Source organism: Mauremys mutica, chromosome 12 (assembly GCF_020497125.1).
Source record: "Mauremys mutica isolate MM-2020 ecotype Southern chromosome 12, ASM2049712v1, whole genome shotgun sequence".
In the NCBI taxonomy this organism is placed as follows: domain Eukaryota; kingdom Metazoa; phylum Chordata; order Testudines; family Geoemydidae; genus Mauremys; species Mauremys mutica.
Genome location: NC_059083.1, coordinates 70,990,371 through 71,017,973, shown reverse-complemented (window position 1 = coordinate 71,017,973; position 27,603 = coordinate 70,990,371). Strand labels below are relative to the sequence as shown.

The following is a 27,603-nucleotide window of genomic DNA, read 5'->3' as shown; positions in this document are numbered from 1 at the left end:
GCACCGCCGGGGCGTCACAGAACCCGCCCCCCGCTCCCCAAGCCGCTGTGGGGGCCGCCCCCGGCCTGGCGGCGGAGCACAAGCCCGGCTGCTGCCAAACCGCCAGGCCGCAGGGGGTGAGAGAGACCCAGGCCGCAGGGAGTAAGGCTGTGGCTAAGCTGGGGGCGGAGGGGCTGCAGGCATCTGCTAAAGGGTGTGGGGCCGAGGGGACGAGACACAGGGGACAAGCACCAAACAAAGGGGGTGAGGGATAAGGGCAGACTCAGGACAGAGGGTGCTAGGAACAGGGTAAAGGGGAACTAGAAACAAGGCAGGCATGGAATAGCCCCCAGTACCCGAAAAGCCTCGCTAGAAACTCTGCGGCGATCACATGTCCCTGGACAGACACGGAGGTAACCTTACAAAGGAGGGTCTCAGCTCGGGAGGTCACTTGCGTTGCCTTCCTCAAAGGCTAGCTCTTGAGCCAGCTGTGGCTGCGTGTGAACCACAGGATGATGTGATTTCACAACAACAAACCCTCAAATATTTAAAAGGCTGTTTAATTATCCCAGCACAATCTTTTAAGAATAGACACTTGTCTTGCAATTTGAGTCCTGCATTCTTAACACTTTTTGCTTTGAAACAGTTGGTCTCTGCCACTGTTTTAGTGAAGCTGCTTCTTCCAGATTACACTGCCAGAAGCACTGCACCTCGCAATCGCTCTAAGTTACATCATCCACAAAGAGGTAATGTAAAGTGCCTAGAGGCCAGGGGAAGGACTGGTCCAGATTCTTTTGTTGTGGCATAGAAGAAGGAAGCTGTAGTTGCAGTTTAAAAGTAAGAAAAGCAAAAAGTGTAAGAATCAGGACTAGAACTCAGCAGGTTCTAGCTCCTACTGCTGTGATTAGACCAATAGACCTAGCACTAGGTTGCTATTGATTAATTACTGTTGTTATTGCTGGGCTCTGTACAGATATAATGTGGGATAAATATAAAATTAAAGTTAGTTTAAGTTTGGTTAAGGAGCTATATATGTGTTGTAAAGTCAAGAAAGGCCCTAACTAACAAGTAGAAGGAAAGCCTTGAAAATAAGAAGTGATCAGGTCAGAAGGAATAAACTAGGGAAGATGTCTGGTTCAAAGAATAACTAATGAGATAAGTGGAAGTTTCTAAAAAGAAGGACCCTGACAGATAGGGGATAACTACTTAAAATGAGCCCACACAGCCCTTTCCCAACCCACACTCCGTGTTAAAGCCTATGCAATGGGAAAACTGTTGAATAGCAAGAAGGCAGGAAGGAAAGGCCTTGGGAAGAAAAGAGGTAAATTCTTAAAAGTTCATTTTTAATATCTGCCTGACCACATTGGAGCTGACCAATATGGGTCTAAGCATCTCTGGGTTTAGCCAGTTTGTGAGTATCTTGATCAAATGTTTATAAATGTTGTGTTACTCTGTGGTTGTAGTAAATTGCTTATTGTTTAGGCCTTTTTAGGCATGTTGAGAGCAATTGTATAAGTACCATTTGGCCTTTGCATTTAATAAAGGAATTTATGGTTAAATTAGTGTGTTGTGGTTTCCCGCATTAATATTATTTCAAATATTATTAATAATTACAACACATAGAAAACACAGTTTTTACCCCTAATTTACTCTAACCAATTACAGTTGTAATACTGCATAAACTTACAGTATTTAATCAGTTTATATTCAGTTGCTTTCAAGATTAATCCAGGTTTCTAGCTAATCTAAATATGTGATTAATCCAGTTACTAAATTATGAACTTGGAAATGCTGATTCAGTCACTTCAGATGTGGCAAGTATTGCATTTCTCCAGAAGAACCTGATCTTGACTGATCTCCCCTTCTCGTTCATTTCTGTCTATAGACACTGGAAGGCAATTCAAAACCCTTTGACAACCTTCCCTTCTCTTGATGTATCAGATCTCTCCTTGAATTCTCAGCTAAATTCTGGGAACCCTTCCTATCTCAGTTTACCTGTAAAATCCTGATAATTTGTATCCCTCCACAGAGTTTACTGTATTTTATAATATGCATATTTCTGTGTCTCAATATATTACATTGAACTACACTGGCATAGATTACATAGTTTAGGAGTGTGGTCTAGTGAGGATCAAGACTCCAAGGTTTTCTTCATTGTTTGCCTCTGATTTACTGTGTAACTTTGTGCAAGTCACTTAACTCCTCTCTGCCCCATTTTCCTCATTGATAAAATGGAGGCAATGATATGTCCCCACATTTTGAAAGTTGCTTTGCGATCTTTGAATGAAAAGTGCCATAAGTACAGTGTTGTTTGTTTGTTGTTTGTAAAGCACTTTGGAGTCATAAGATGCATAAAAAGTGCAAAACATTTTATTATTCATTATTCACCCATTTGTGTTTTGCAGTGTCTGCTGATTTGTTTTCCCTGTTGTGCTCCTTTACATATTTGAATAGAAAATTGGCTTATCTTGGTTTTTCTGTTTCTTCACCTTTTTTATTCACACTGTGACATCAGTTTAACACTATTTTTCTTTTATTTTGAGTACACAATCACTTGTTTTGGCAATAAGGAAGATAATAGGAAAGTCTTTGCTGAATTTAAACAAATATCCACTCTGATTTCATTAGATGTTCATGCAGACTTCTGTTGATCTTGCTGCTTAAGATGATATCAGAAACTATATCAAATATAAAAGTACAAGGAGTCAAATCTTGAGCAAAGCAGATATACGGGAGAGTGCAGTGTCTTGGTGGCATTTCGGCGGGTGCCATGTTGGGGACCCCCGATCTAGTCCAACCCCCTGCTTAAAGCAGGACCAATCTCCAGACAGATTTTTGCCCCAGATCCCTAAATGGCTCCCTCAAGGATTGAGCTGTCAACCCTGGGTTTAGCAGGCCAATCCTGAAACCACTGAGGCAGCTTCTTTTCATGCAGGTTTGAGTAGTAATCCTTTGGTGACTAAATATATGAACGTTGCTACTCCAGCTGTATATAAGAAAGCCTCTAGTTAGTTTGGATGCTATTATCACAGCAATTTATTGTAGTGGTGAGTGAGATGATTAAACCTGCCCAGTATTTGATGAGATCTTTTATGTAGGATTAGAATATCATCTCCTCCTAGTGGTTCCTAACAAGCTTTTGTCTTCCAGTTCTTTAAAGAACTCTGAGGTACTTTGCAGTACATTTCTCTTGACTATTTCCAACCACATACAGAGAAAAGAAAAAATGGACTGGATTGCTATCAAACTTTAATAATAGAGGACAGTTTTAGTCTCAGTGTTTTGGTTTGTCTGCTTTTTAATCTGGACACTTTAGCATATTTCCCTTTTTAGTTTATTTTATAGTACCTCCTACAGTTTATGTGCAACTGATGCTATAGGACAGATAAGTTAATTTGTTAACCTATAACGGATTGTGCTTTTATGTAAGCCTAGATGCAAATACACACTTTTGTGGGGAATGAAAATAATGCACGAGCTCTGCAGCTCCAGGCTGAGAATTGTTTGACTGGGACGTCCCCAACCTAGTAAGAAAATTAGGAGTGAGGAGGAAAGAGTGTAGCCTCCCAATACCCTGCATAGTGGTTACCTATGGACATTTTTTGTACGGTATAAGAGAGTACAGGGAATAGAAGCTTTAACTTCACTTAAATGGTGAATATCATTTTCTCTTCTCCCCTCCCCTTTTTAATAGTGAAAATTTCTTGGTGTAATATCACATTATATATTGTTTCATTCAGTATGGATAATACTAGTTAGTCAGGGATTCGAGAGAGGAATGCTATGTAATAGTCCAAAAGAATGGTACCTAAGGCCTATTTTGTATAAAACGGGATCTTTGCCCACAGCTGGCAATGCCTAAATGAGGTTACTATAGAGAATTTTGTTTAGCGCTACTATAACAAAACATGCATGGGAGTGATATTGCCTCACCCCCGCTGCTATTTAGACTATCAGCGGAACGATTTGGTCGTTATCCTTTAACAGGAGAGGTGATAGTGGTAACTGTACTCTTACTTCCCTCATTGCTTTGTGTTTTGAACTGCTTACCTGAGACATATTTCTTCTGTATAAAAATATATAGTGAATTTTATTTATACTCCATGGAGTAAGTTTTCTAAGAGAGAGTTCTGGTACCAGGGTTCATAGGTGTTACTATAGACTATGAGATTACGAGTGGTATTGTGAGATGTATAGATGAATTAGAGAGTGGAGGTCTGCCTCAGAGTATAACATTGTTGAAGGCCTAAGTGCATCTATTTAAACAGAAAGGACAAAGTGTTTGTTAAGCCTTAGAAAATTAGTCTTTTATATAGTCTCATATCCACTGTGCTTAGTGAAGATGACTACGACCATGATCATTAAGAGATTAGTAGGTAACAAAGAAAGGAAAGAAACAAGATGAGTGATGCTTTTCACATTTTTTTAACATTGTACGTGCTATCATGAGCTAAAGAAACAGTAATGTGAGCTGAAAGACTTAACTAACAGATCCCAAAATGGTCTCCCTAATACATTCAGTTGATTTGCCCAGTGATTTTCCAAATACACAGATGTAGCCAAATTTACAAAGAACTGCTTCTCTGTTGCAGTATGTGCAGCATGTTTAATTCAGCCACTTCTTCCTCTTGGTCATTTATGATAATGGACTAGCAAGTTGGGGCAAGGCTCTACTTTCTTCTGGTTCCTCCCAGTGAAAATAACAATTTCTCTCTTCCTCCTCAAAGAGTATCCCACTACCCTTCCCTTTGGCACCCCACAGACTCTGGAAGAGTACAGTTTTGGAGATAAGGCTGTTTTGGAGATAAGGCTATAGCAAGATTACTCATCATTCCTCTCTCTGTAATCTGAGTTTTTCCAGCACTCACTTTACTGGTATCAAATATTTAAAAAGGCAGATCTAAATAATGTGATGTAGAAGTATCTATTACAGTCAAAGGAGCATTCTGAACAGAGACTGTCCAGAAGTACATTGGTCTACTTTTTAAAGAAAATTTAAGTTTTTTTTACAAATATATTGATTTCTGAATAGATTTAAATTGCCAGAGTCATTTAAAAAAATGGGTTTAATGCTTTCATCGTGCTTGGGTATTGGACATGAAGTACTACTAAATTTCTAGTGCTTAATCAAAGGCAAATGTTTATGTGCAGGTTTTGTTTTAGGAATGAGTGATGTTAACAAGTTATTAGCAAAACACAAGAGGAAATTTTATTTCTAATGGTGATTTGCAATGTTAGGGTGTTCAGGTAATTATTGTTGTGTTGTGCTTTTTAACTAACATCCTATTACAGTTGAATAAATATGCTACTCATTTATTGCTGTATCCACTATTCAGCCAGATACCACTTCTGGCTCCTGAACTGAATACAACAGTTGGACATTGAGGACAGCCATAGCAACTCTGCAGGAGACTGAAAGGTTTGTGGCTAGCACTAAACTGTACAACTGGGATTTCCTTAATATTAAGGAAAAACTGCCATATGAATAAGTTTAAATACAATGGGTAAAGTTTTAAAAAGCATGTTGACTACTACTGAAACTTAGGCTCCTAAGTGCCAAAGTCACTTTTGAAAAAGCTTATCCAAGCACAGTTTACTTTGCCATTCAAGCAATTAAGGAAAGAATATATCTGAGCTGTCCTCGGTTGTTTGTATGGAGATATGATGCAGTGCTGATATGCTTACTAATGTCAAACAGAATGCTACACTGAAGTGACAGGAGGTAAAGCTTACTGAGCAGCCCTTGCACATTAATCTTCTTTTCTCATAAAAGGACATTTTAAAAAGCTGCCATACTAATCCTGCCTTAAAATGCTACATAAATGACTGATCCTAAGGTGGAAAATGCTAGTTTAAACTCATCAATCTACTTAAAACCCTTATTTTCAAAGTGAAGCTGTTGCGTATGTATAACTGCACTACTTTTCTGATGAGAAAAAAAATTGAAATTTTCCCATAGATGTTTATCAGTTTTTTAAATTATTTTTTGCTCAACCTTACTTCTATATCATTCTTTAATTCCTGTATTTTAGGGATATTATGGATCTATTTACATAGCAGCATGCATGTGGTTTAATAAAGTTTGATAACAAATTTTAAGGCCACTAAGCCATTTTAGACTGTTTGTTTGCTGATGTGTACCAGATACCAAGTTATCCTCTGTGGGTACAGAGGATTTCATGAAAGATTATGCTTTGTGTTTATTCATTAATTAAAGATCCTTTCCCCTACTGTAATTGTCTTCTCTTGTCCACACATGGAGAGTTAGAAAGCTTCCCAATTAATAATTCAATAGCTTTTTAATTAGAGCAGCAGTTATTAACACTGGTTACATATAATATTCACAATACAGATGAGAGAGATTTCCACTAGTTTATACAGAAGTGCCTTGAAATAACTAAAGGATAATGACAATAGGAACTGGTTTTGGGTCCATAATCATTGGAATGAGTGGATGTTAAAAGTCACAGACCAGGTTTTACTCTTCGGGCTTGTCTACATTGGCACTTTACAGCACTGCAACGTTCTCTCTCAGGGGTGTGAAAAAACAAACAAACACACACCCCAGAGCGCAACAAGTTTCACTGCCATAAAGCATTAGTGTAGACAGTGCACCAGTGCTGGGAGCTACGCCCCTCGTGGAGGTGAGGTTTTTAGAGCGCTGGGAGAGCTCTCTCCCAGGACTCTGCCGCTACGACACAAGCAGCAGTGCTTTAATGTTGCCAGTGTAGACTAGCCCTTAGATCCACTGATGAGCACAGCTTGTGTATTCAACCAGCTCCTCAGGAGTGAACCACAGGTTGATCTCGGTCTCAGCACTTTCTACAGAATCACTGCCATGAATGATGTTCCTAAGAGGAGATAAAAGTAATTAATAATTATAGAATTAAAAGCACAAGAATTTTCTTAGAAAAAACCTCTCTTGTTACTATGGCTACAAGTATTAATAAAAGGTACATGTAAATATGCAACACAAGCTTCTTCTCTTATCAGTTTTGATAATGGGGGAATGAGAAGGAAAGCCACATTTCTATTCACATCCTTTGACTCCAGACCTACATTATCTAGTGGACCCGTGCATATGGATGAAGTTAATGGGGGTCTTTCCATGTATAATCAGGTTTTTCAGTAGTTAGCAAGCTTTTGGTACCAATTGTTATTTCCTAACGTTCATTCTAATTGAACATTTAAAAATACATGTTACAAAATGGCATATTCTTGTTTACCAGGACAGTCTTATAGAAAGGGACCAGGAGGCAAGTCATCATGCAGAGAGCTTATTAGTTCTCATAAAATAAGTAGGATTGTATCAGTACTCAAATGGGAGACCTCCAAGAAAAAATGGAGGTTCTGTAGAAATTATTTCAGGCCTTGTCTATATGACCTTACTATAAGGTGATCAAATTCCAATATTTACATTCTGCTGCTTGAATTCTTCTGACAGTTTCAACTGGATATAGTGTTCACGTTACAAAACTTCGTCATAAATCAATTAACTAAGTAGGTCAGTATGTATAAGATTAAAAACTGGTTTAGTTTCGATAAGACAGTTTCAGAACATACCTGCCAACTTGAACACAGAAGTCACCACGGATGGTGCCAGGTTTGGAATCTGCTGGATTAGTTTCCCCCAGCATTACTCTGCCAGTTTTAACCACATTAAGACCTTCCCACACCTTAAAAATAAAATCCATTAAGATTACAGAATCCAAACTGTAACTAACACAGTAAGAGTTGGCAATGTTATCCAAACTTGATCCCATCATGGTATGGGTGTTAAGTCTCCTTTTTCGAAGACTCTATCGGCAAGGCATAGAAGGATTGGAGTGAAACTGTCTCGGACAAGCTGTGGTCATTCCGCTGACTGCTAGCCAAAGCGAGAAGGTACTGAACAGATTTCAGTATAACAAACAAGTAAGCAGCCCATTACAAAATTTCCTAAACACATAAAGCTTCATAGGGATCTCAAATACTTTAGAGGTATACACTCTTTACCCCTCCCCCCCCCAAAAGTCACACTTGTAGCAATCATAGGTTACAATCAACATCTAACATAGTTCTCTACTTGAAAGATTAAATGTTTCACTGTTCTTTTTTTCAGTTTGCTTATTTTGTGTATTTGACAGCACTTTGTGCAGTTTCCCCCTGTTCATCCCCTACCCTGCAGCACACTGCAAAAAGGGAAAAGAACGTTTTGTTTTTTAAAAAAGATTTACTGGTAAAAACACATGTTAAAGGGAAACATGTTGTACCTGTAACTACATTTAATCAGTTTTTTAAAAGTATTTAATTTCAAGTTCTTAGTGTCATTTTCAATATGTAACAAAGTTATGAACAAAAGACACATCAAGGGCTTAGTTTTTCTTAAGCAAGTTTTATTTTTAAAAGCTTACCATAGCTACAACAGGTCCAGAGTGCATGTATTTAATCAAACCAGCATAGAATGGCCGATCTTTCAAATCGATGTAGTGTTCTTTCAGAAGGTCTTCAGAGGCCTGCACAAAAAAAAAAAAAGCAGTTTACTGTAAGAACTTAAGAGCATCTTTAAATCACAAGAGATTAACCACAGAGCACTATTAATCCTTAAACAGACATGCTTTTTAAAAATAAGTGATTCCAGCAACTGGCTAGATGTGTTGCTTGGTTTATATGAATTTAAAATATAAAATTATTTCAGTGCAGTTTAACTCAGCAAGGTTATTTCATCAATATCTAACTATTTTTGAGAAGAAACCTATTTTTTGCTGTGGATGATCCATAGATGCCTATTAAGTGTAAATGGCACCTATAAGAATATTCCTTGCGGACTAAGGATTTCAGTTTACTAAAATTAGGTTGCTTAGGCTGCCAAAAGCATTTAGCAACAGCTGGATGCTGGAAAGTCTCCAAAAATATCTAGACACAAAATTTGACATTTGATATTTCTGCTAAGATTTCATTAAAAAAATTACAATAGATTTTTCACTGAGTGGAGTACACTAGCCTGCTGTAAGATTTCATTTCATACATAAAGGAGAAATATAGAAATGAGGGAAACTCACGTGCATGAATTTCATGGCCACTAGTTTAAAACCCTTTTGTTCAAATCTCTTGATGATTTCTCCCACTAGTCCCCGCTGGACTCCATCAGGCTTGATGGCAATGAAAGTTTGCTCGGAAATGGATGCCATTGTCCTACAAGAGGAGAAAAAGGGACTCTGTATTCCAGGACCAGAAGGCAAATGCAGCCACAACATAAATCTAGAAGGCATACCCACAATTTTCCACAACCTTATTGTGCTTATGTGTACTGATCTAATAAGTCAAAGAATATCCAAAAGGTGCTACAAAAATAAATGTAATGTAACAGACCTATAAATATTGAAGAGAGCAATTAGTCCATACCACGAATGAAGAGATTTTATATTAAGCGATGAATACAGATTGTATCAGGTCAGTGTATTCTAAGATGCACGCTGATAGGATGTTACTCACTTTAAGACAAAACAGGCTCAACTGAGACCAGGTGTATCACTTTTAATCTATAGTTATCTACAGCCAGTCAGTGTTGTAATGAAGTATGCTAAGAATATGCATGGGGACTGGAAGGTCAGAAAGTCATACTGGAGTAACCAATGTGTCATTTTTAGAGGCACAAGCTGAGTACTACAGTAGTTACACATTCACTGTGGTTTACAATTGTCAACATTTTAAAAACTAAAGTTACGCATTTTTCAGAAATTAAAAACTAATCTCTAAGACTATAAAACATTTAAAAGTATGGTGCTAACACAATTTCAATTTCTATAAGTATAGCAAATAGACTGAACAATTTGAGAAACAACAAGCTAGTTAGTCCAGAGCAGTTGTGAACAAGCTAAGGGCGCAGAAAGAAAGAAAGGGCAATGCAACACCTAATACTAATGCTCCCGCTGCCAATAGCCCCGGACAGATGGCAGCCACCAGACAAACATGCAGAAATCTAATTACAACGCCTTCCCCCGTATATTGACCCTGCTTGCATGTCAGTTGGATCATTCATACCTGCACCAGCCCTCGCCCCATACAGCCCCCTCAATGCCCCCCCATCCCCTGCCCCATAAATCATCCCTAGCAGCGCCCACCCCCCTGCTCCCCTCTCACCTGCTCGCCTGCAGTCCCGGACCCTGGGGCGGGGCGGGCGGTAGCTGCCGTAACACCGCCGCCGCCCCCAGCCTCGCCACCACCCAGCTCTAAACACACCCCAGCGCATCCCGCGCCGGAGCCGGCCGGGCAGCCGCACGGGGTCGCTTGTCGCGGATACGCCATCGGGGAGGACTGAGGCGACGCTCGGGGGGGGGACGCAAGATGAAGGAGGGAGCGAAGCGACTCTAATACCATCGAGTCCTAGCTGCGCCGGGAAGTGGGCGGCGCTCTTGCTGCGCATCTCCATCTCTATGGCAGGGAGGAGCGGGAGGGGGAAGGGAGGCTGGAGGGGCTGCTCTGGGCGCTTTCCCAGCAGGGGCCGCAGGGCAGCCCCAGGGATTCCCAGTGGGGAGACACGGGCCGAGAGTGTAAACCCCTGGGTACGGTTGCAAAGGAGACTTCGCCCATGCTAACCCAGCACAGTGGGTGCAAAGCAGGTGCAGGCACCGCCCTAGGGTGCTCAGACCTCCCGATTTTATAGGGACACCCCATATGGGGCTTTTTCTTATATAGGCGCCTGTTGCCCCACTACCCCCGTCCTGATTTTTCACACTTTCTGGTCACCCTACACCGCCCTGTGCTCTGCCAGTCGTACGCATGCAGTGGTGTCTACATGGGGAAGTGTTACAGATTATAGCTATACTCTTTTCTGGACTTTCTCCAATTTGTCCACAGCCGAGGCCTAATCACACGCCTGCTAATACATCCTGGAATGATGCTTGCTTTTTTTTACAGCAGTGTTACACTGTTGACTTATATTTAGCTTGTGACTCCCCCACACCATCCTTTTCTGCAGTATTCCTTGGTAGGCAGTCATTTCCGATTTTGTATGTGTGCAACTCATTGTTCCTTCCTAAGTGGAGTACTTTGCATTTGTTCTTAATTGAATTTCATTCTGTTTATTTTAGACCATTTCTCCAGTTTGTCCAGTTATTTTTTGAATTTTAATCCTATCCTCCCATCTTGGTATTGTCTGCAGATTAAGTGTACTCTCTATGCCATTATCTACATTATCAATGAAGATATTGAACAAAACTGGACCCAGAATTGATCCGTTATAGCTTGACTGGGAACCGCTGAAAACTACTCTCTGGAAATGGTGAAATAAAGTGGTACGGTTCTGCCCTTCTGTCCCTTCATGTTTAAGCCTTTCTCACTTGTATATTTATCTCTCGTTTCACTTCATTCTTTTATATTCTCCATTTGTAACCTCCCTTCCCAATTGCATAGTATTAGCCTCCTGGCCTCGTCCTGTTCTGATCCTGTCACTATCTTTTCTTAGAACCCTTTTATTTATACCTTGGCCTTTACCTTTAATCCACTAATTGGATTTTTATTTCTAGTACCGTTTTATTTTCCTGTGGATGCCCTTGATCTTTTTTTCATCAGACCTTTAGCTCCCATTTCATTTCCTGATATATATTTTCTTCTTTCCTTTTACATAAAATGTAAGTCCAATGAAGTATTTTTATGCCCATGACCTCTGATTTTCCACAATTTATTTGCAGTGGGGATGCCAGGAAAATTCCCCTCTCTAATATATCTATTCCTTGTTTTCAACCCTTCAATAACTCCCCTGACAGGTAATTTATTTTTCCTCTTCTCTACACAAAAAACCTATTTTAAGTACCTCTGTTTTGATACTTGTAGCCAAGTGGTAAGTACTCCAGCCCCAGAAGTCACTGAGTTTGTCAAATCAGACTTGCACAGAAGCAGAATTTTTGCCTTACAAAGACAGATTAAATCCTACAGGTCATTTTAAAGCCAAGGTAAGTCAAGTTATAAAAGGCTCTTATTAGTAGGGTGACCAAATAGAAAGTGTGAAAAATTGGGACGGGTGTGAGTGGTAATAGGTGCCTATATAAGAAAAATTCCCAAATATCGGGACTGTTCCTATAATATCAGGACATCTGGTCATCCTACTTACTGGTATTCTCACAAGATGAAATATGTTTGCAGGCAAGCAATGCTTAAAGAATTTCCAACTCTATCCTTGCAACTAGTTGTCCATTAATCAACATAAGTGAGGGGCAAGCACATCAGCACAAACAGGAAATGGCTTCTAAAAGGCAAGTTTTATTCTTTTAACTTCTTGGGGCAGAGACTATCCCTCATGAAGTGCATGGAAAGTAACTAGCACATTGTGGATTCTACTACAAACAATCTATACCCATGTCTACACTATAAGTTCCTCTGAGTATATTTTTAAAGTATATGCATATAATTTAGCTATATTATAATATAAATATATACAGCTCGCCCAGTCAAGGTTGTATAAGGCCTTATAAGAATTTTACAAGTAAGTCATTGTTCCATACATCTTATCTCTCTGTTAAACATTGATTCAAGTCTTGTTTTTAGCCTATGTTTAGCCTTTGTTTTTAAGTTAATATTCTCCTTGCTGCTGAATCTCATCAGTCATAGCAACGGGCCAGAATTTCTGCACATACCACAGAAGTTGTAGGATAAAGAAAGATAGAGATGGAATTGTTCCCAAAACATAGTGATTTTTATTAAATCAGTAGATACAGAAAGTTACATAGAAGCCAATCGTCCAAAGGTACTTCATTATCAAAGTCTTACTGGTTTAATTCTTCCCCTTACATGAATCAGTATGCCTTTTTATGTACGAAAATGCTACCTGCAGATCTCCAACAGCTGTTTGAGCTAACACATTCTTTCCTGCGATTGTTTTTTGCCCCCAGCACTAACTGAGCAATAAAAAAGACTATAATATATAAGTTCTCAGGCTTCTCCCATTCCCAAAATGCTCTGCTAAAGGGACGTTAATGGGCAGGCTCTCCCTTTGCTTCTTTTAGTGGGAAAAGTCTGTTCCCCACCTTGGTCTGAGTCTATTAATGAGACTGAGACAAACTTTCTAAGATCTACTTCCTGGCTTTTCTTGACAGAAAATTTGGGTAGATTTGACTTCCTTTTCTCAAGACCTTAGCAACAATCTGGGATGAAGCTATCTTCAAGGACAAAGACTTTTGCTCCCTATTTCTTCTTTTTCCCTATGGCAGTTTACTCTTTCCAAAATCCACATCTATCTTTATTTCTGGTTACAATGGGCCAAACATAGGCTTGGTGTAAATAGATGCATCTCACTGGTGGCTAGGGTGACCAGATGACAGAGGTGAAATATCGGGACGGGGGGGGGGGCAAGGGGGCGGGGCGAGTCGAGCAAAAAAAAAAAAGAAGTCGGCGGCGGAGCGAAACAAAAAACAAAATAAAAAACCCGCCAGAGCACAGGAAAAATTGGTGGGGGCTGAGAACCCACCAGCAGCTCCACGCCCCGCTCCAGCTTGCCTCTGCTCTGTCTCCACCTCCCCCCTCGGGGAGGGAGGGTAGCAGCACGGAGAGCCCCCCACATCAGCCAGAGGGACCTGCCAGGGGGCCAGGTGAGACCCAGCAGTGCTAGCCTTACCTGGAGCGGCTCCCAGTAAGCAGGCAGGTCCCCTCCCTCTGGCTCCTAAGGTCGCGCAGGTCGGATCAGGTTGAGGGGGGCAGGGGGGCTCGCTGCCGGCGCCTACAAGCCCCACCCCTGCAGCACACAGCAGAGACCTCCTCGGCGCCTCTGTGCATGCCTGGGGAGTGGGGCTGCAGCACTCTGCAGGCTTCTGCCGGCGGGCGGGTGCCAGGAGTTCAACTGTACTGCCCCAGGGCTCAGGAAGAAGAGGTGAGCGGTGCCGGCAGCATCAGCTTGCGTCCTCCACCAGACGGTTCCCCGATATCGGGACAAAGTGCGTCCCGACCGATGGAAGATCGGGACGCGGGACAAGTCCCCTAAAATCGGGACTGTCCCGATAATATCGGGACGTCTGGTCACCCTACTGGTGGCCCTGTATTCACATGATATGTTTATTAGTATTCAGTTCTCTTTTTTTCTGGTTTCACCATGGCTGTGATCTGCTAAATTTTCCTTTTTTTAAAAAAAATATTGAAAGATACTACAAAATACAAAGCCCTACTTGTTCCAGCATATTTATCTTAAAGTTATTTTAAAAGCTGAATATTTTCCTCATATCTCATTCTATATTATTTCAGTGCAACTTTATTTAAGATATTTCATATTATTGATATAGAGCCTGATCCTGCAGTCCTTCCTCAGGAAAAACAACAGTTAAAGTCAGAATAAGTGTCTGCAGGAATGGGTGCCTAAAGAGGTATCCTATCAGTGCTCTTGACTGTACGTTGTTTACATCATTAAGTAGAATTAAAAAAAAAGAAAGCATGATTTAGTGATTAACGCACAGAACCTGCCATGAGAACTGGGTTCTATTTCTAGTTTTACCATAGACTTGCTGTGTGATCTTTGCCAAATCATTTAAACTTATTAAACCAGGGTTCTCTTTGCCACTTCCGAGACTAATCCATGATTAGCACAGAATGTTGAGCAATATAAAGTACACAACATGCTATAAAAGTCTGCTGTATTTATAATTATAATGTACTGTGCCAGCACATTTTTTTCCTGATTAAAAGTTTTCATTGTATTTTAGGTAAGTATACAATTATATAATGAATCCAAATAAGAGAGACTGTAGCTTTCTGGAACGAGCTGATAGTGGGAAGAAAGGAGAAGAAAGGAAGAAGTGAAGGTGAGGAGGAATGGTCACACCGCAGGATAGTCAGTGAATGAACAGCATATAAAGTGAAAGTGTGACACACAGGTCTAAACGATATAACAATGGAGTGTTGATCAAATTATTTAAAGTCTCTTGTATGCCACCTAGAAATGGCTGACATTTTATGAGACAGCCCTGACCCAAAGCCCTGGAAGTAAACACCTTCCCTCAATTTTTAGGAGAGTTCAGGTCTAGATCCTAAGTTAGTGACTCTGGCCCCTACTTTATAGTGTTCTGAGTTAAAAACCTATATCTGTACAACTCTAAATATTGGGAAAGTTCCAGTCTGGGTACACATCTTGGATCTACTTGTCATAACTAGACTGACATCTATGCAACCCCGCTGATCTGATGTATCTAAATACACAATGCAACACACAAGTCTTAGGTACAGTAATTGTTCAGGACCAGACCAAATTAAAATATAGTATGAGCCTCTGCTGCTCTCCAGTGGAAATTAATGGAATAGCTATTAGTTAGATCTTCACTACCTGATTAGCTCTTGCATTTTTTGAAATAGTATTTGTTAATTTGATAGACTTTGTAACCTTAGCGATATAAACATTAATATTAGTTCAGGCGATACAGTTCATTATAGCATTAAAACTCAGAGAAAGCCAGTAGCTCATAGCAATCTGCAGAAAATTTCTATGGTGGCATTCTCCAAAACAATTTTGAAATAGCTGATGAAAACTGTGGAATATGGAGTATCTAACACTTTTTAAAACCTAAGTTTCTCTGTTTCTGTCTCTAATGTTAAAATAGTATAGAAATTAGCCCATATTATTCAGATATGAATATAATATGTCCAAATTGGAGCTCATCATTCTATATTTTAGGGATCTTTCATTATAAACCAATTTTTATCAGCAAGTGTACAGTTTTTTTTCCAAAAGTTTTTACCGGTATTGAAACATATACCTGATATTAATTCCTTGAACTACTTCATAAAACTACATGATAAGAGATTAGCAAAGCCCTTGAACTAAGCACTGGGCTGGGAACCATGAACTACTGAATTCTAATTCCACCTTTCTCACTGACTCCAATATGACCTTAAGCAATTCACTTAACCTCTTTGTTCTTCAACTTCTTCATATGTAATTAGTGGATAATAATGTTTGCTTGCTTCTCCAGCATATTGTGAGGCTTCACTCACTCGTGTATTTATAATAAAATATTATTATCACAATTAAAGAGCAATTGTTCAATCTGCTTAAATCCCAAAATTTGACCTGCCTTCAAATTGTTATTATCTGGAGCAAAATTTATTCCAGGTTAAAAAAAAATTAAATCCACCAGTTGGTACCAAGAAATGAGGAAAAAATATCATCAAAACTCCAAGAACTTCTCTGTTAATGTCGGAATTTCATGGTGTTGCCGGCCCAAAAGGCCTGAGGCAGCAAACAGTGATTCGTTGCCCGGAGTGCCTCGCTCCAATTAGACACACCAGGGTGGAGAAGCAAAAAAAAAGTTTATTTGAGATCTCAAAGCGCGTGCTTGGAGACCACGTCTCAGATCAAGCACACCCCAGAAAAGCAGCTCTCTGTCTTTATACATGATCTTAGCTAAGCATGTCTATTACCCCCAATGCCCAGCTCTCCCCTCCCCCCCCCTCTTCTCCCTCCTTTCTAGTTCCCATACAGCAAATACATTATGAAGCAGCAATTACTCTAAACAGGTTAGATCATACTTGGCAAAAAAACATATTATCTCGTTAGTAACTTTTCTTGACCGGTCATTCTGTTTCACTCCCTTTAGCCAGGTGCAAGCAGGCTGTATAATTGCCTCCTGGTACTGATAACTAGTTGCCACACATTCCATTCTTTCCATCTAGCCTGTGGGGTTAATTAAAGTTTAAACATGGAAGCGGTTCAGACAAGCAGAGGCCTAATACAGGGAGCCTTCATTGGCACTGTCATTTTCCACCCCTCTGTCAACACTGGGTCATGCCTGGTGCCACCAACAATTGCATAGGGTTAGACTATATATCAGTGTCTCTCAACCTTTTTGATACCAGGGACAGGCTTGCTGCCTTCCTAAATTGCATCAGGTTGATCTCAGGGACAGGCGCGGGTCCACAGCCCAGTCATTGAGAAACACTGAACTAGATGACCCTTGTGGTCACTTGTAATCCTAAAATTCTACTGCTGCATAGCCAGCAGAGGGCGCTCAAAGTATAAACAACACCACACATACTACAAAAGAACACAGATGACCTCGTCTGTCAAAACTCTTGAAGGACTTACTGAGTTAGAGAATGTACAGTGGGTGGGATTGTGAGACTTTTTTCATCATCTAATAATTTGTGAAAATGCTAATAAAACATATTACAGAAAATGCTTTCACCTGGGCTCCATCAACCAGCCTGATGTGTTTCCTACAGCTGTTTCAAGCGCTTTATGGGATCATAGGACTGGATGGGACCTTGAGAGGTCTTCTAGTGCAGTCCTGATTTGAGTGCAGGGTACTAAGTATTATCTAGACCATCCATCCAGGTGTTTGTCTAACCTGCTCTTAAAAATCTCCAATGACTAAGATTCCACAACTTCCCTAGGCAATTTATTCCAGTGCTTAACTACCCTGAGAGTTCAGAAGTTTTTCCTGCTGCCCAACCTAAACTGCCCTTGCTGCAATTTAAGCCCATTGCTTCTTGTCCTATCCTCAGAGGTTAAAGGTAACAATTTCTCTCCCTCCTCCTTGTAATAACTTTTTATGTTCTTGAAACTATTATCATGTCCCCCCCACCCCCCTCAGTCTTCTCCAGATTAAACAAACTCATTTTTTTCAAACGTCCCTAATAGGTCATGTTTCCTAGACCTTTAATCATTTTTGTTACTCTCTTCTGGACTTTCTCTAATTTGTCCACAGTACTCCAGTTGAGGCCTAATCAGTGCAGAGTAGAGTGGAAAATTTACTTTTTGTGTCTTGCTACAACACGCCTGCTAATACATGCCAGAACGATGCTTGCTCTTTTTTGCAAGTGTTATACTGTTGACTCACATTTAGCTTGTGATCCACTAGGATGCCAGATCCCTTTCTGCTGTACTGCTTCCTAGGCAGTTCGTTCCCATTTTATATGTGTGCAACTGATTGTTCCTTCCTAAGTGGAGTACTTTGCCTTTGTCCTTATTGAAGTTCAGCCTATTTACTTCAGACCATTTATGCAGCACACAGCAGTATAATAAATGCCTCAAGTTTCCACAGCTTGTTGATGTCATTTTTCTGGAATGTATTTTCTTGTTGACTGAGACATTCAGGAAGTAGGAGCTGGCTATAGTACAATATTGTCACATGTATTATCTCCGCATGCCTTTCCCCACCCATATGACACAGAGGATGACTCAAGGCTCTTGGACTAGATTCCATACAAAACATCACAAGACTTAGGTGTGGACCCACCTATCCCTTCGCCCCACCCCATTCTCTCTTTTCCCTGAGGTCAGGCATCCTCATCCCTTAGTCCCCAAAAGCCTAAAGCCTCTGATACAGGCGCCTCCTCTCTTAGCGCAGCCTTCTCCGGCAGGTCACCTCATTCCTCCCCTGACAGTCTCCTCCCCATATACCCCCCCCCACCTTTTCTCCCTCAGCCAACAGGCCCCGCCCACTCCTTTCCCTCCCTCATTAAGCCCCTCCCCCACTTTGTCTCCGTAGCACCCCTGCGCCACTCCCGTCCCCGCAAGGACCTTCCCCCCACAAGCCCCACCCCTTTCCCCAGCGACCTCTGACCCACCCACATTCCTCCTGCGAGGCCCCGCCCCCTCATGCAAGCCCCGCCCCATACGCTCTAGCGTGGCCCGCGCTTACGCCCCTGTGCCGTGGTGAGTCCGGCGACGCACGCGCGCCATTCCTCGGTCTCCCGCTCCCCTCCCCCACCGCTTGCGGCCCCGCCCTGTCCAGGTGACGCCGCTGCCCCGCGCCCCGCCCCGGCGCTGTGGGTGAGGTCAGTGCCGTGCGCCCGCGCTCCAGCCAAGGCCCCGCCGCAGAGCGGGGAGGAGGCGCTGAGAGCCGCCGCCCGGCCGGGCCCTGTCAGGGAAGGAGCCAGGCGGGCCGGCCGCACCGAGGCCATGGAGCTGGCGGACGGCGTGGTGTATCAGGAAGACCCGGGCGGCCCGGGCCCCGCCATGATGTCGGAGCGGGTGTCGGGGCTGGCGGGCTCCATCTACCGCGAGTTCGAGCGGCTGATCGGGCGCTACGACGAGGAGGTGGTGGCCGAGCTGATGCCGCTGGTGGTGGCGGTGCTGGAGAACCTGGACTCGGTGTGCGCGCACAGCCAGGAGGCCAGCGTGGAGCTGGAGCTGCTGCGGGACGACAACGAGCAGCTGCTCACCCAGTACGAGCGCGAGAAGGCGCTGCGCAAGCAGGCCGAGGAGGTGAGGGGCCGCGGGCTCGGGCTGCTGCCCGGGACGAGCTGGAGGCGGCGGGGATCCGGGACTGGCCCGTGGCAGAGCCGAGGGGACCGGGCCACCCTGCTGGCGCGGCAGGAGCTGGGGGGCGGTGCCGCTGGCGCAGGCTGAGGAGACAGCACTATAGGGGGCGCGGTAGGGTGAGAGTAGGGGCCGGGCCGACCAGGTCCGGGGTCGGCTGTATGTTCCCTGAGCCTAGTTTATTCTAGCACTAGAAAAGGTTCGGAAAAGGGCAACTAAAATGATTAGGGGTTTAGAGAGGGTGCCATACGAGGAAAGATTAAAGAGGCTAGGACTCTTCAGCTTGGAAAAGAGAAGACTAAGGGGGGACATGATAGAGGTATATAAAATCATGAGTGATGTTGAGAAAGTGGATAAGGAAAAGTTATTTCCTTATTCCCATAATACAAGAACTAGGGGTCACCAAATGAAATTAATAGGCAGCAGGTTTAAAACAAATAAAAGGAAGTTCTTCTTCACGCAGCGCACAGTCAACTTGTGGAACTCCTTACCTGAGGAGGTTGTGAAGGCTAGGACTATAACAATGTTTAAAAGGGGACTGGATAAATTCATGGTGGCTAAGTCCATAAATGGCTATTAGACAGGATGGGTAAGAATGGTGTCCCTAGCCTCTGTTCGTCAGAGGAAGGAGATGGATGGCAGGAGAGAGATCACTTGATCATTGCCTGTTAGGTTCACTCCCTCTGGGGCACCTGGCATTGGCCACTGTCGGTAGACAGATACTGGGCTAGATGGACCTTTGGTCTGACCCGGTACGGCCTTTCTTATGTTCTAGTTTCCTTTCCGGGGAATGGGATGGAGGCTCCGAGCTCCTTTTCCCAGGACTTGCTTCCACCTCGTAGGGAGAGGTGCAGGGTGTTTTTAACATCCTCTTCCCATTGCTGGTGGAGCTAACCCCCCCTTCCCAGTGTGCAAGTGGCCCTACTCTGTAGTAGGGTGTCTTCACCCGGTTCCCATACAAGGTGGGTTACACACAGACACTCAACTTCATACTGACTCATCTGAGGTGCAGAGATGACCATATCATGGCTAAAAAAGTGGCTTATTTGTAGGGGTAGGGAAACAGACATTTCCCTTTTTCTTCACACTGTACTGACACTTAACATCCTGGTCAGAGGAATGTATCATACATCATATTCCTCTTTTAATCCTTTGGTTAGAAAATGACACTACAGAGTTGATTACAGCAAGCTGTTTATCTTATTCCACAGCTTCCACTCATTTATGTGGCTCTTCTTTCTTTGGGACTCTTAAAATAACTGACTAGAACAACTGTAGAAGATTGTTTTTCATTTATTCACATCAGTTATATGAGGGGTAGGCAACCTATGGCACCTATGATTTTCAGTGGCACTCTCACTGCCCAGGTCCTGGCCACCAGTCCAGGGGGCTCCGCATTTTAATTTAATTTTAAATAAAGCTTCTTAAACATTTTAAAAACCTTATTTACTGTACATACAACAATAGTTTAGTTATATATTACAGATTTATAAAAAGAGACCTTCTAAAAATGTTAAAATGTATTACCGGCATGCAAAACCTTAAATTAGAGTGAGTAAATGAAAATTCAGCACACAACTTCTGAAAGGTTGCCGACCCTGGGTTATACAGAAGCACAATACTATTTGAGAGTAACCAAGGAACCAAACATTAAATGAATCAGTATCTCAAACTTCCCCACTGTGAATTTTCTAAAGTTAAGGAGCTCCATAGTTATTTTTATTGTCATTCCTTATAAATATCTTGTGTGGGCGTGACTAATAAAAAGATACATTATGTGGTGTGTAGAAATGGACAGTGCTGTTCAGGTTGAAACTCCCTGGGCTGGTGGTTGGAAGCTTCAGCTATGCAACATGTGGTTAGAGATTGTTCAATAGCATAGTCCTTCAGTGATGATGACACATAATAAGCCCCATGGTTGGGTGTGTCAAGGTAGTTCATCTAGCTTTTTATTTGAGTGTAGAAATTTGTAAAGCATCCCTTGTATAAAAGTATCAAACAATATTGTCCTCCACTGTTGCTTTAATTATTTCCTCCAACACACTTTCTCTCTGAAATTGCAGTAAGAAATTGGAGTGAAACCACCATCCTTAATTTAGCCGCTATCTTAAAAATACTCCAGACATAGGCTTCTTGTCCTGCACTCACCTGTATGTTCTTTAATTTCTGTTTTGAAAACTGAAAAGCATTGTTACTGAAAGTAGCTTTTTTCTGTACTAGTGTTGTCTTTTTTTAACTTAGAAAAAGTTGTTTTACAAGCCATGTAAAATTAACCCTGCAGTGCTGTGCAAATAGTTCTAAATTAGAGTGAAAAAAGGTTAAGGTACAAATTGCTACAAGTAACACTTGAACAGGGAAGAAGACTATAACAAACATCCTTTGTTTTTGTAAAGTTATAAAGAAATACAGTATGAATACACACAACTTTTCCCTAAAGACTTGCATCTAGTTTTTGTCCAAACCAGTAAAAAGAGTGATAAATTTCTATACCAGATTTACAAAATTAATTGCTCATTAACTCCAGGTGAATCAGTTTATTTATAGGTGATTGCATTTCACTTTATTATCAAGGTGACAAGGGAGAGGGGGTATTTGACTTATTTTCCTGGACTGGTAAATTTTCATGACTGTATTGCAAGGATGGTTCATACTTAGATGGAATATGAAAAAAGGGTCTCAGCATCATGGAGCAGAAACTATAACAAATTGCAAAAACAATGTGATGCTGTTGTTTCAGCTCTTATGGACTTTTCAGAAGTTGCACACCCATTTGGTATCTCTATGGCACTATAGTAGTGTTCTATTTCTATAAGTCAATTGAGGTGACTAATGTAGACTAAAATTGTTACTGAATTGCAGCAGAAGTCCTTATAGTTGCTGAAACTGCAACTAACTTAATGGTAGTGTTTTCAAATGTGAACACACCGATTGTCCTTTCAACATGAACACACACCTGTAGTATTCACAGGCCATTAACACATGCATGATACAATCAAAGATGTACATGCATTTTCCAAATGCAGTCATAGCAACCATTTTTTAATACACTGCTACCTCGATATAACGCCACCTAATATAACACAAATTTGGATATAACGGGGTAAAGCAGTGCTCAGGCCGGGGCTACACACTCCGGTGGATCAAAGCAAGTTCAGTATAACACGGTTTCACCTATAACGTGGTAAGATTTTTTTTGGGTCCCAAGGACAGCATTATATCGAGGTAGAGGTATATTTGGTACTAATGCAAAGATGCTTCTACAAAAGGGTAACCAGCAGGAATAAAATGAGGAGGAAGGTACATGAGTTACAGATTTGTACTATTGCTTTCTTTTAAGGGCTAATTTTTTAACAAATGGTTGGCTTTAATAGTTTTTTGACTTATTTGGGTGAACTCTTTCATTGCTTGATTGACCTAATGGTTAAGAGATTTTTCCATATTCTCTAGTAAAAGCCTGATATTGCTTGGATTGCCAAGTTTGACTATTCTGAATAATTCTCTTCCCCTTTCTCACTATCATTATAGGAATTTTTTTCTTTTGAGTAGTCTCATGATGAATATTCATGATGTTTCTTAACTCAGAACCTTTTTTGCCTCACTGTTTTTTAATCATCAAGCTCCCATTTTTGTTGGATTTCTTCCTCATTAGCATTGTGTGACATGATGCAAATTGTGATTGTGGGTTTCTTTTGGTAATGATTTCCAAAAATGAGAAGTTAAAATCGGCTTCTTTTAGCCATTCTTTGGGTGCCAGTCATTTCTTTAATGACTAATGCATGTGATCAGTTTTCATCACCAGTAAGAAACCGCCTGCATAACTTTATGTATGTGATGTTTGTTCAGTTTCCTGGTTTAACGTGAAAATTGAGAAGATGGGATATCTGGATATTTTGCCAATGTTTTGCATGTGACTGCTGTGTGACAATTTATATTTACAAAAATAAGCATTAGGCAAATTGGTTAATAAAGGTTCCAGTATAGCCAAAGTACCAAGCAACAAAGAAATGAGGAAGAGGAAGAAAATAACTTTTATGCTGCTGTGTCTTATGTATAAATATACTTCTGACTGTAGTTCCCATAGGAGCACACAAGTCTGTTTAGGTATGGGTAGCTGGCAGAAAATTGTTACGGGAGCTTTGAGTCACATGATTGCTTAATGTTACTTCTGGTTTTATAAACAGCCACAAGCAATTTGTTTCCAGGGCTTTGGAGCTGTGCTCCAGCTCCAGGTGAAAACCTGCAGCTCCACTGCTCTGGAGCTGCTCCATGCTCCAGCTCTGGGCTTCACACCAAAGCCCTGTTTCAGCAAAGAAACAGTTATCTGGGGTTTGGGTTTCATAGACTTGCCCCATAACTTATTAAATGAACCTATTCTTGAAACCGGACCTCTTTAATACATCTTTTTTTATTTTGTAGGCATGAAAAGGGAATTAGTTTCCAGCTTCCCACTAAATGGGTTTAAGTATTGTAGGTTACTTGGAAACAGTGAGGAAGGCAATGGCCAAAAGTTTTTCTGCTTAAGTGTTTTTCAGGTTAACAGTGTTAAATATTTAAAATTACTGTCTTATTCAGCAGTGAGTAAAATCAAATACTCTCTAACTTTTATAAGAGTAGAACTCATATCCAGATTTAACATTTTGAATGTCACATACTTTCAGTGTGTAATTTTTGATCTGCGGTAAGTAGTAATCAAGTGAATGGAGCATGAATCTGAGTGCCAGGAACTTACGGTCCCACCTCTGGTTTTGCTGTTGATGTACTGAGATGTTGGGCAAGTTACTTAAATACCTTCTTTATTTTGCAGTGTGCAAAATGGGAAATTTAACTGCCTTACATTGGTGTTGTGAAGATAATTACCTAGAAAATGCTTTGAAGAAGTATGAAGTGTTAGTGTAATTTAGCCATTAAAACCAAGGAGTGACTTTACGTGGGATGTTGAATTGCTGTGTTATGTTCATCTAAATTTCGGGGAATGCTTGCTACAAATTGACATTTTGTAAAATGTCATTTGATAGAATTGTTGAAGTTGGTCCTCAATGTCAGTTCACTTTTAAAGGAATGTTATCTTGAAATCTAGTCACTTTTAAAAGTGAAAAGTAATGTAAGCTGTTCTGCCTTGCCAATTTCTGTGGCTTCACAATAACTTTGCTATTTTTCAAAATGTTTTTTTTCTCCCTCCCTTTTGCTGTGTGGAAGATCTGCATAAACAGGGGAAACTAACTACACAGGGAAATAGCGACTCTGACTCTGCATAGTGCTGTCAAATGCAAAAAGTAAACATGAGCATAATAGGGAGAATAGGAAAAAAACTGACATTTCTCTCATGTTAGGTGTTACTTGTAACAATATGGGCAAAAATAGAAATAAGTTGGTGCTGTCCCTTTGAATAACTTCACCTATTTTGAATATTCTTTTATTTGGTGAATATTCTTTTGTTTTGGATAGAACTTGGGTCTTTAGCATCTCTTTAGATTGCCCAGTGCAAATCTTTAAAACAGCAGTGAAATGTCCAAGAGAATTACGGGTAACTAGTTAAAAAAGCAAGCAAACAAAACCACAACAACCTTAATTTGAAAACTGGAGTGTTTTTTCGCTAAGTCCTGAACAGCTCTAAAAGAAATTTGTGTAAGAATGAAAAACTTGACATTTGGTTTTATGTGTGATGATGACATTAAAATTGATTTAAAAACAGCTGTTGATTCAGAAGTAAGATTGTTGCTAATCTTTGTCACTCATGTGACACATATGACTTCTGGAAATCTAGTGTTAAATAGAAGCAAATTAACAATGTTGCAGTTGTATTTAAACCTATTCTGACACATTTTCTTCTGCTTACTTTAATATGGTGTGATAGAAGCAGTTACTCAGTGCAAGGCCTGTGTTAAACTTCTTCATTTTAAAAGGGAAGCAGGACTAACAAGAATGAGTAAGCTAGACCTGGCCTTAAATGTTCATAAAAAAGGCCAAAAAACTTAAACAAAAAACCCTTTTACACCTTCTATCAGAATAAAAAAGTGCAAGTTGTATGTTTCTGGTTTCCGGTTGTATTTTTACACCATATATTTCACTAGTGAATATTCCTAAAACAAAGGAAAATGGTTAAACTGTTCACTCCCTCTTCCGGCAGTTCATAGGAATACTGGTATAAACTAATACATTTATATATGAACTCCCTTCATTAAAGCAGAGAACCACAAAAACACATTTACCTGTCTTTCAGCATCAGCTGTTTCTTGCTTCTCTTAGCATTTTGCTCCAAGCACTGTCATATGAACACCATTGAGTCCCGTGATAGCCATGTAACAGCTTATGTGAAAGCACTCTTGTTCAAGTTTATAGTATGAATAGAAAACCATGTATTTAAATAATTTGGCTTAATCAGAATTTCTTGCTGGTTGGTCTGCATTAGTAGAAATGAAGTGCTTTTATAAAGTGTTATGAATTTTCTCTATTTCCCTTTATTGATCTAAAATTTAATGGCGCATAAAAAATTAGATGTAAACAATTGTGAACAAGCTATTTCAATGTAGAGAATAGTCTCAAAAGTGACGCTCAACTTTGACATAGTTTTGAAAAGCTACTTGTTCACACAGGAGTCCTAGATCAGCCTCATCTAAATAGATCATCATGTGGATCATCTTCCCAACTTCTCGTTAATCTTATTCATAATTGTATATCATCCCTGTTGCAACTACCACAAATGCTTATGTGGACGAGTAATATTGGTAAAGAATAGGCTGCTCTTTGCAATTAGAAACAAGGAGTGCCATGTGACCTGCCAGCTCTTAGGTCCATAAGAAAGGGTTCTCTGGGCCACCAGTGCTCCGTGTGTGAGACGATTGATGATTTAAGTGAACTTGCAGTGAGGTCAAGGAGTCTGTCACTGAAAGGAGCCTGCATACCTATAGATGTTCCTTTTTCCTATTGTCATTAGATCAGAAATATAGAGAAAACTCAGCTTTCTACTATGGGAAGGGTATGACTCTCAGGCCTTTTTTTATTTATTTTTTTTGGCCTGTTTGCTGAAGTGGTATGCTTTCCCTAACGATATAACTTCTGTGGTTTTTAAAGTCCACCCTTTTTTAGGCTGTTGGATCAGTTCAAGTATAATTTCTTTGAACTGGAAAGGTACTTTTCAACAGTCAGAACTTCACGTATCACTTCCATTTTTTGTTGTTGTCTACTTTTGAAACCCCGTTACCTACAAAATATACTTAGTGAATTTCACCCTGCGCAGAGGGTAAGCGCAAGACCTATGCACTGCCAAAGACCTACAGGTCTTGTCAGTGATGAGCTGCCAAAATATTAACAACCGGTTCCCTCCTCCTCACCCCATGAGGGGGTCATGCCCCCCCCCGGGGACTCCTGCCCCATTCAATCCCCCCATGTTCCTTGACAGCCCCCCCCAGGACCCGTGCCCTATCCACCCCCCCTTACCTGTCCCCTGACTGCCCCTTGCCACCCCATCCAACCCCTTCTCTCATTCCTGATGGCACCCCGGGACCCCTACCCCATCCAACCACCCCTTCTCTCTGTCCCCTGACTGTCCCTGGAATCCCTACCCCTAACTGCCCCCCCACCGCCCCATCCAACCCCTGCTCCTTTCTGACTGCCCCCCTGGGACCCTTGCCCCCGTTCAATCCCCCTGTTCCCTGCCCTCTGACCGCTCCGACACTAATCCACCCCCCCAACTCCCCTGCCCTCTATCCAACACACCCTCCCTGCTCCCTTACCGTGCTGCCTGGAGATGGGGGCCCAGCTGGGCTGGGGGCTGGGACCGGAGCCGCGCCGCATGGCCGACGTCGGGGCCCGACCTGGGGGCCGGGCAGGAGCCGCGCCGCATGGCCGAGGTCGGGGCCAGCCCCGGGGGCCGGGCAGGAGCTGCGCCGCATGGCCGGGGCGCCGGGCAGGAGCCGCCCTGCGCTGCCCAGCGAGGTCGCAGCTGGCCCCGGGAGGCAGGAGCCGTGCCACCCGGCCCCAGGGTCCGGCCGCGACCTCGCCAGGCGGTGCGGCGCCTGGAGCCCTCCTCCTGCTGGCGCCTCCACCCCCTGGGCCCAGCTCACCTGGTGGAAGCCTTCTCAGCCCTCCCAGGCTTCCCGCGCAAACAGCTGATTCGCGGGAAGCTGGGGAGGGGGAGGAGAAGCTGGAGGAGCTTCAGGAGAGGAGGCAGAGGCGGAGTAAGGTGAGCTGGGGCTGGGGGAAGGGTAGTGAGCTGCTAGAGCTTTTGTTAAATTTAAAAACCCTTTTGGAACTAGTTGTCCCTCCAGGAACAACCGGTTCTAAACGGGCTTCTAAATTTAACAACCGGTTCTCGGGAACCGGTACGAACTGGCTGCAGCTCACCACTGGGTCATGTGCTTGCTCTCTGTATAGTTTTGAATTTAGTTTATTATGCATACTTCTGT

General features: G+C 41.8%; 2 protein-coding genes and 1 long non-coding RNA gene across 6 annotated transcripts in view; 2 read left to right on the top strand and 1 right to left on the bottom strand.

The window, feature by feature from the left end:
- The first annotated feature begins 114 nt into the window (after positions 1–114).
- On the top strand, positions 115–9,659 carry LOC123346262. The gene is made up of 3 exons (XR_006572960.1): positions 115–1,300; positions 5,316–5,398; positions 9,090–9,659. It is a non-coding gene; the product is annotated as an uncharacterized LOC123346262 (long non-coding RNA).
- Positions 6,207–10,227, bottom strand: LOC123346261 (nucleoside diphosphate kinase A 1-like). Its single transcript, XM_044983570.1, has 5 exons — positions 10,102–10,227; positions 9,021–9,153; positions 8,373–8,474; positions 7,543–7,655; positions 6,207–6,830 (listed from the first exon to the last, which is right to left on the bottom strand). Exons 2-5 carry the CDS (start codon positions 9,147–9,149, stop codon positions 6,719–6,721), a joined length of 456 nt encoding a protein of 151 aa, XP_044839505.1. The 5' UTR covers positions 9,150–9,153; positions 10,102–10,227; the 3' UTR covers positions 6,207–6,718.
- Positions 10,228–18,793: 8,566 nt separating this feature from the next.
- SPAG9 (sperm associated antigen 9) overlaps positions 18,794–27,603 on the top strand; it is a 99,743-nt gene continuing 90,933 nt past the window's right edge. For all 4 annotated transcript variants that reach the window (XM_044982687.1, XM_044982684.1, XM_044982685.1 and 1 more), the window contains exon 1: positions 18,794–19,144. In XM_044982687.1, coding sequence (XP_044838622.1) covers positions 18,839–19,144 — 306 coding nt within the window. In that variant the 5' untranslated portion in view covers positions 18,794–18,838. The remainder of the gene's footprint in view (positions 19,145–27,603) is intronic.

Bases quoted from the DNA above. Each gene is read 5' to 3' on its own strand.
- LOC123346261 (XM_044983570.1), bottom strand. From the start codon at position 9,149: ATGGCATCCATTTCCGAGCAAACTTTCATTGCCATCAAGCCTGATGGA. The intron at 8,475-9,020 runs GTGAGTTTCCCT...TTTTTTGTGCAG, and splicing joins TGGCCATGAAATTCATGCAC to GCCTCTGAAGACCTTCTGAA. The intron at 7,656-8,372 runs GTAAGCTTTTAA...TTTATTTTTAAG, and splicing joins CTGGACCTGTTGTAGCTATG to GTGTGGGAAGGTCTTAATGT.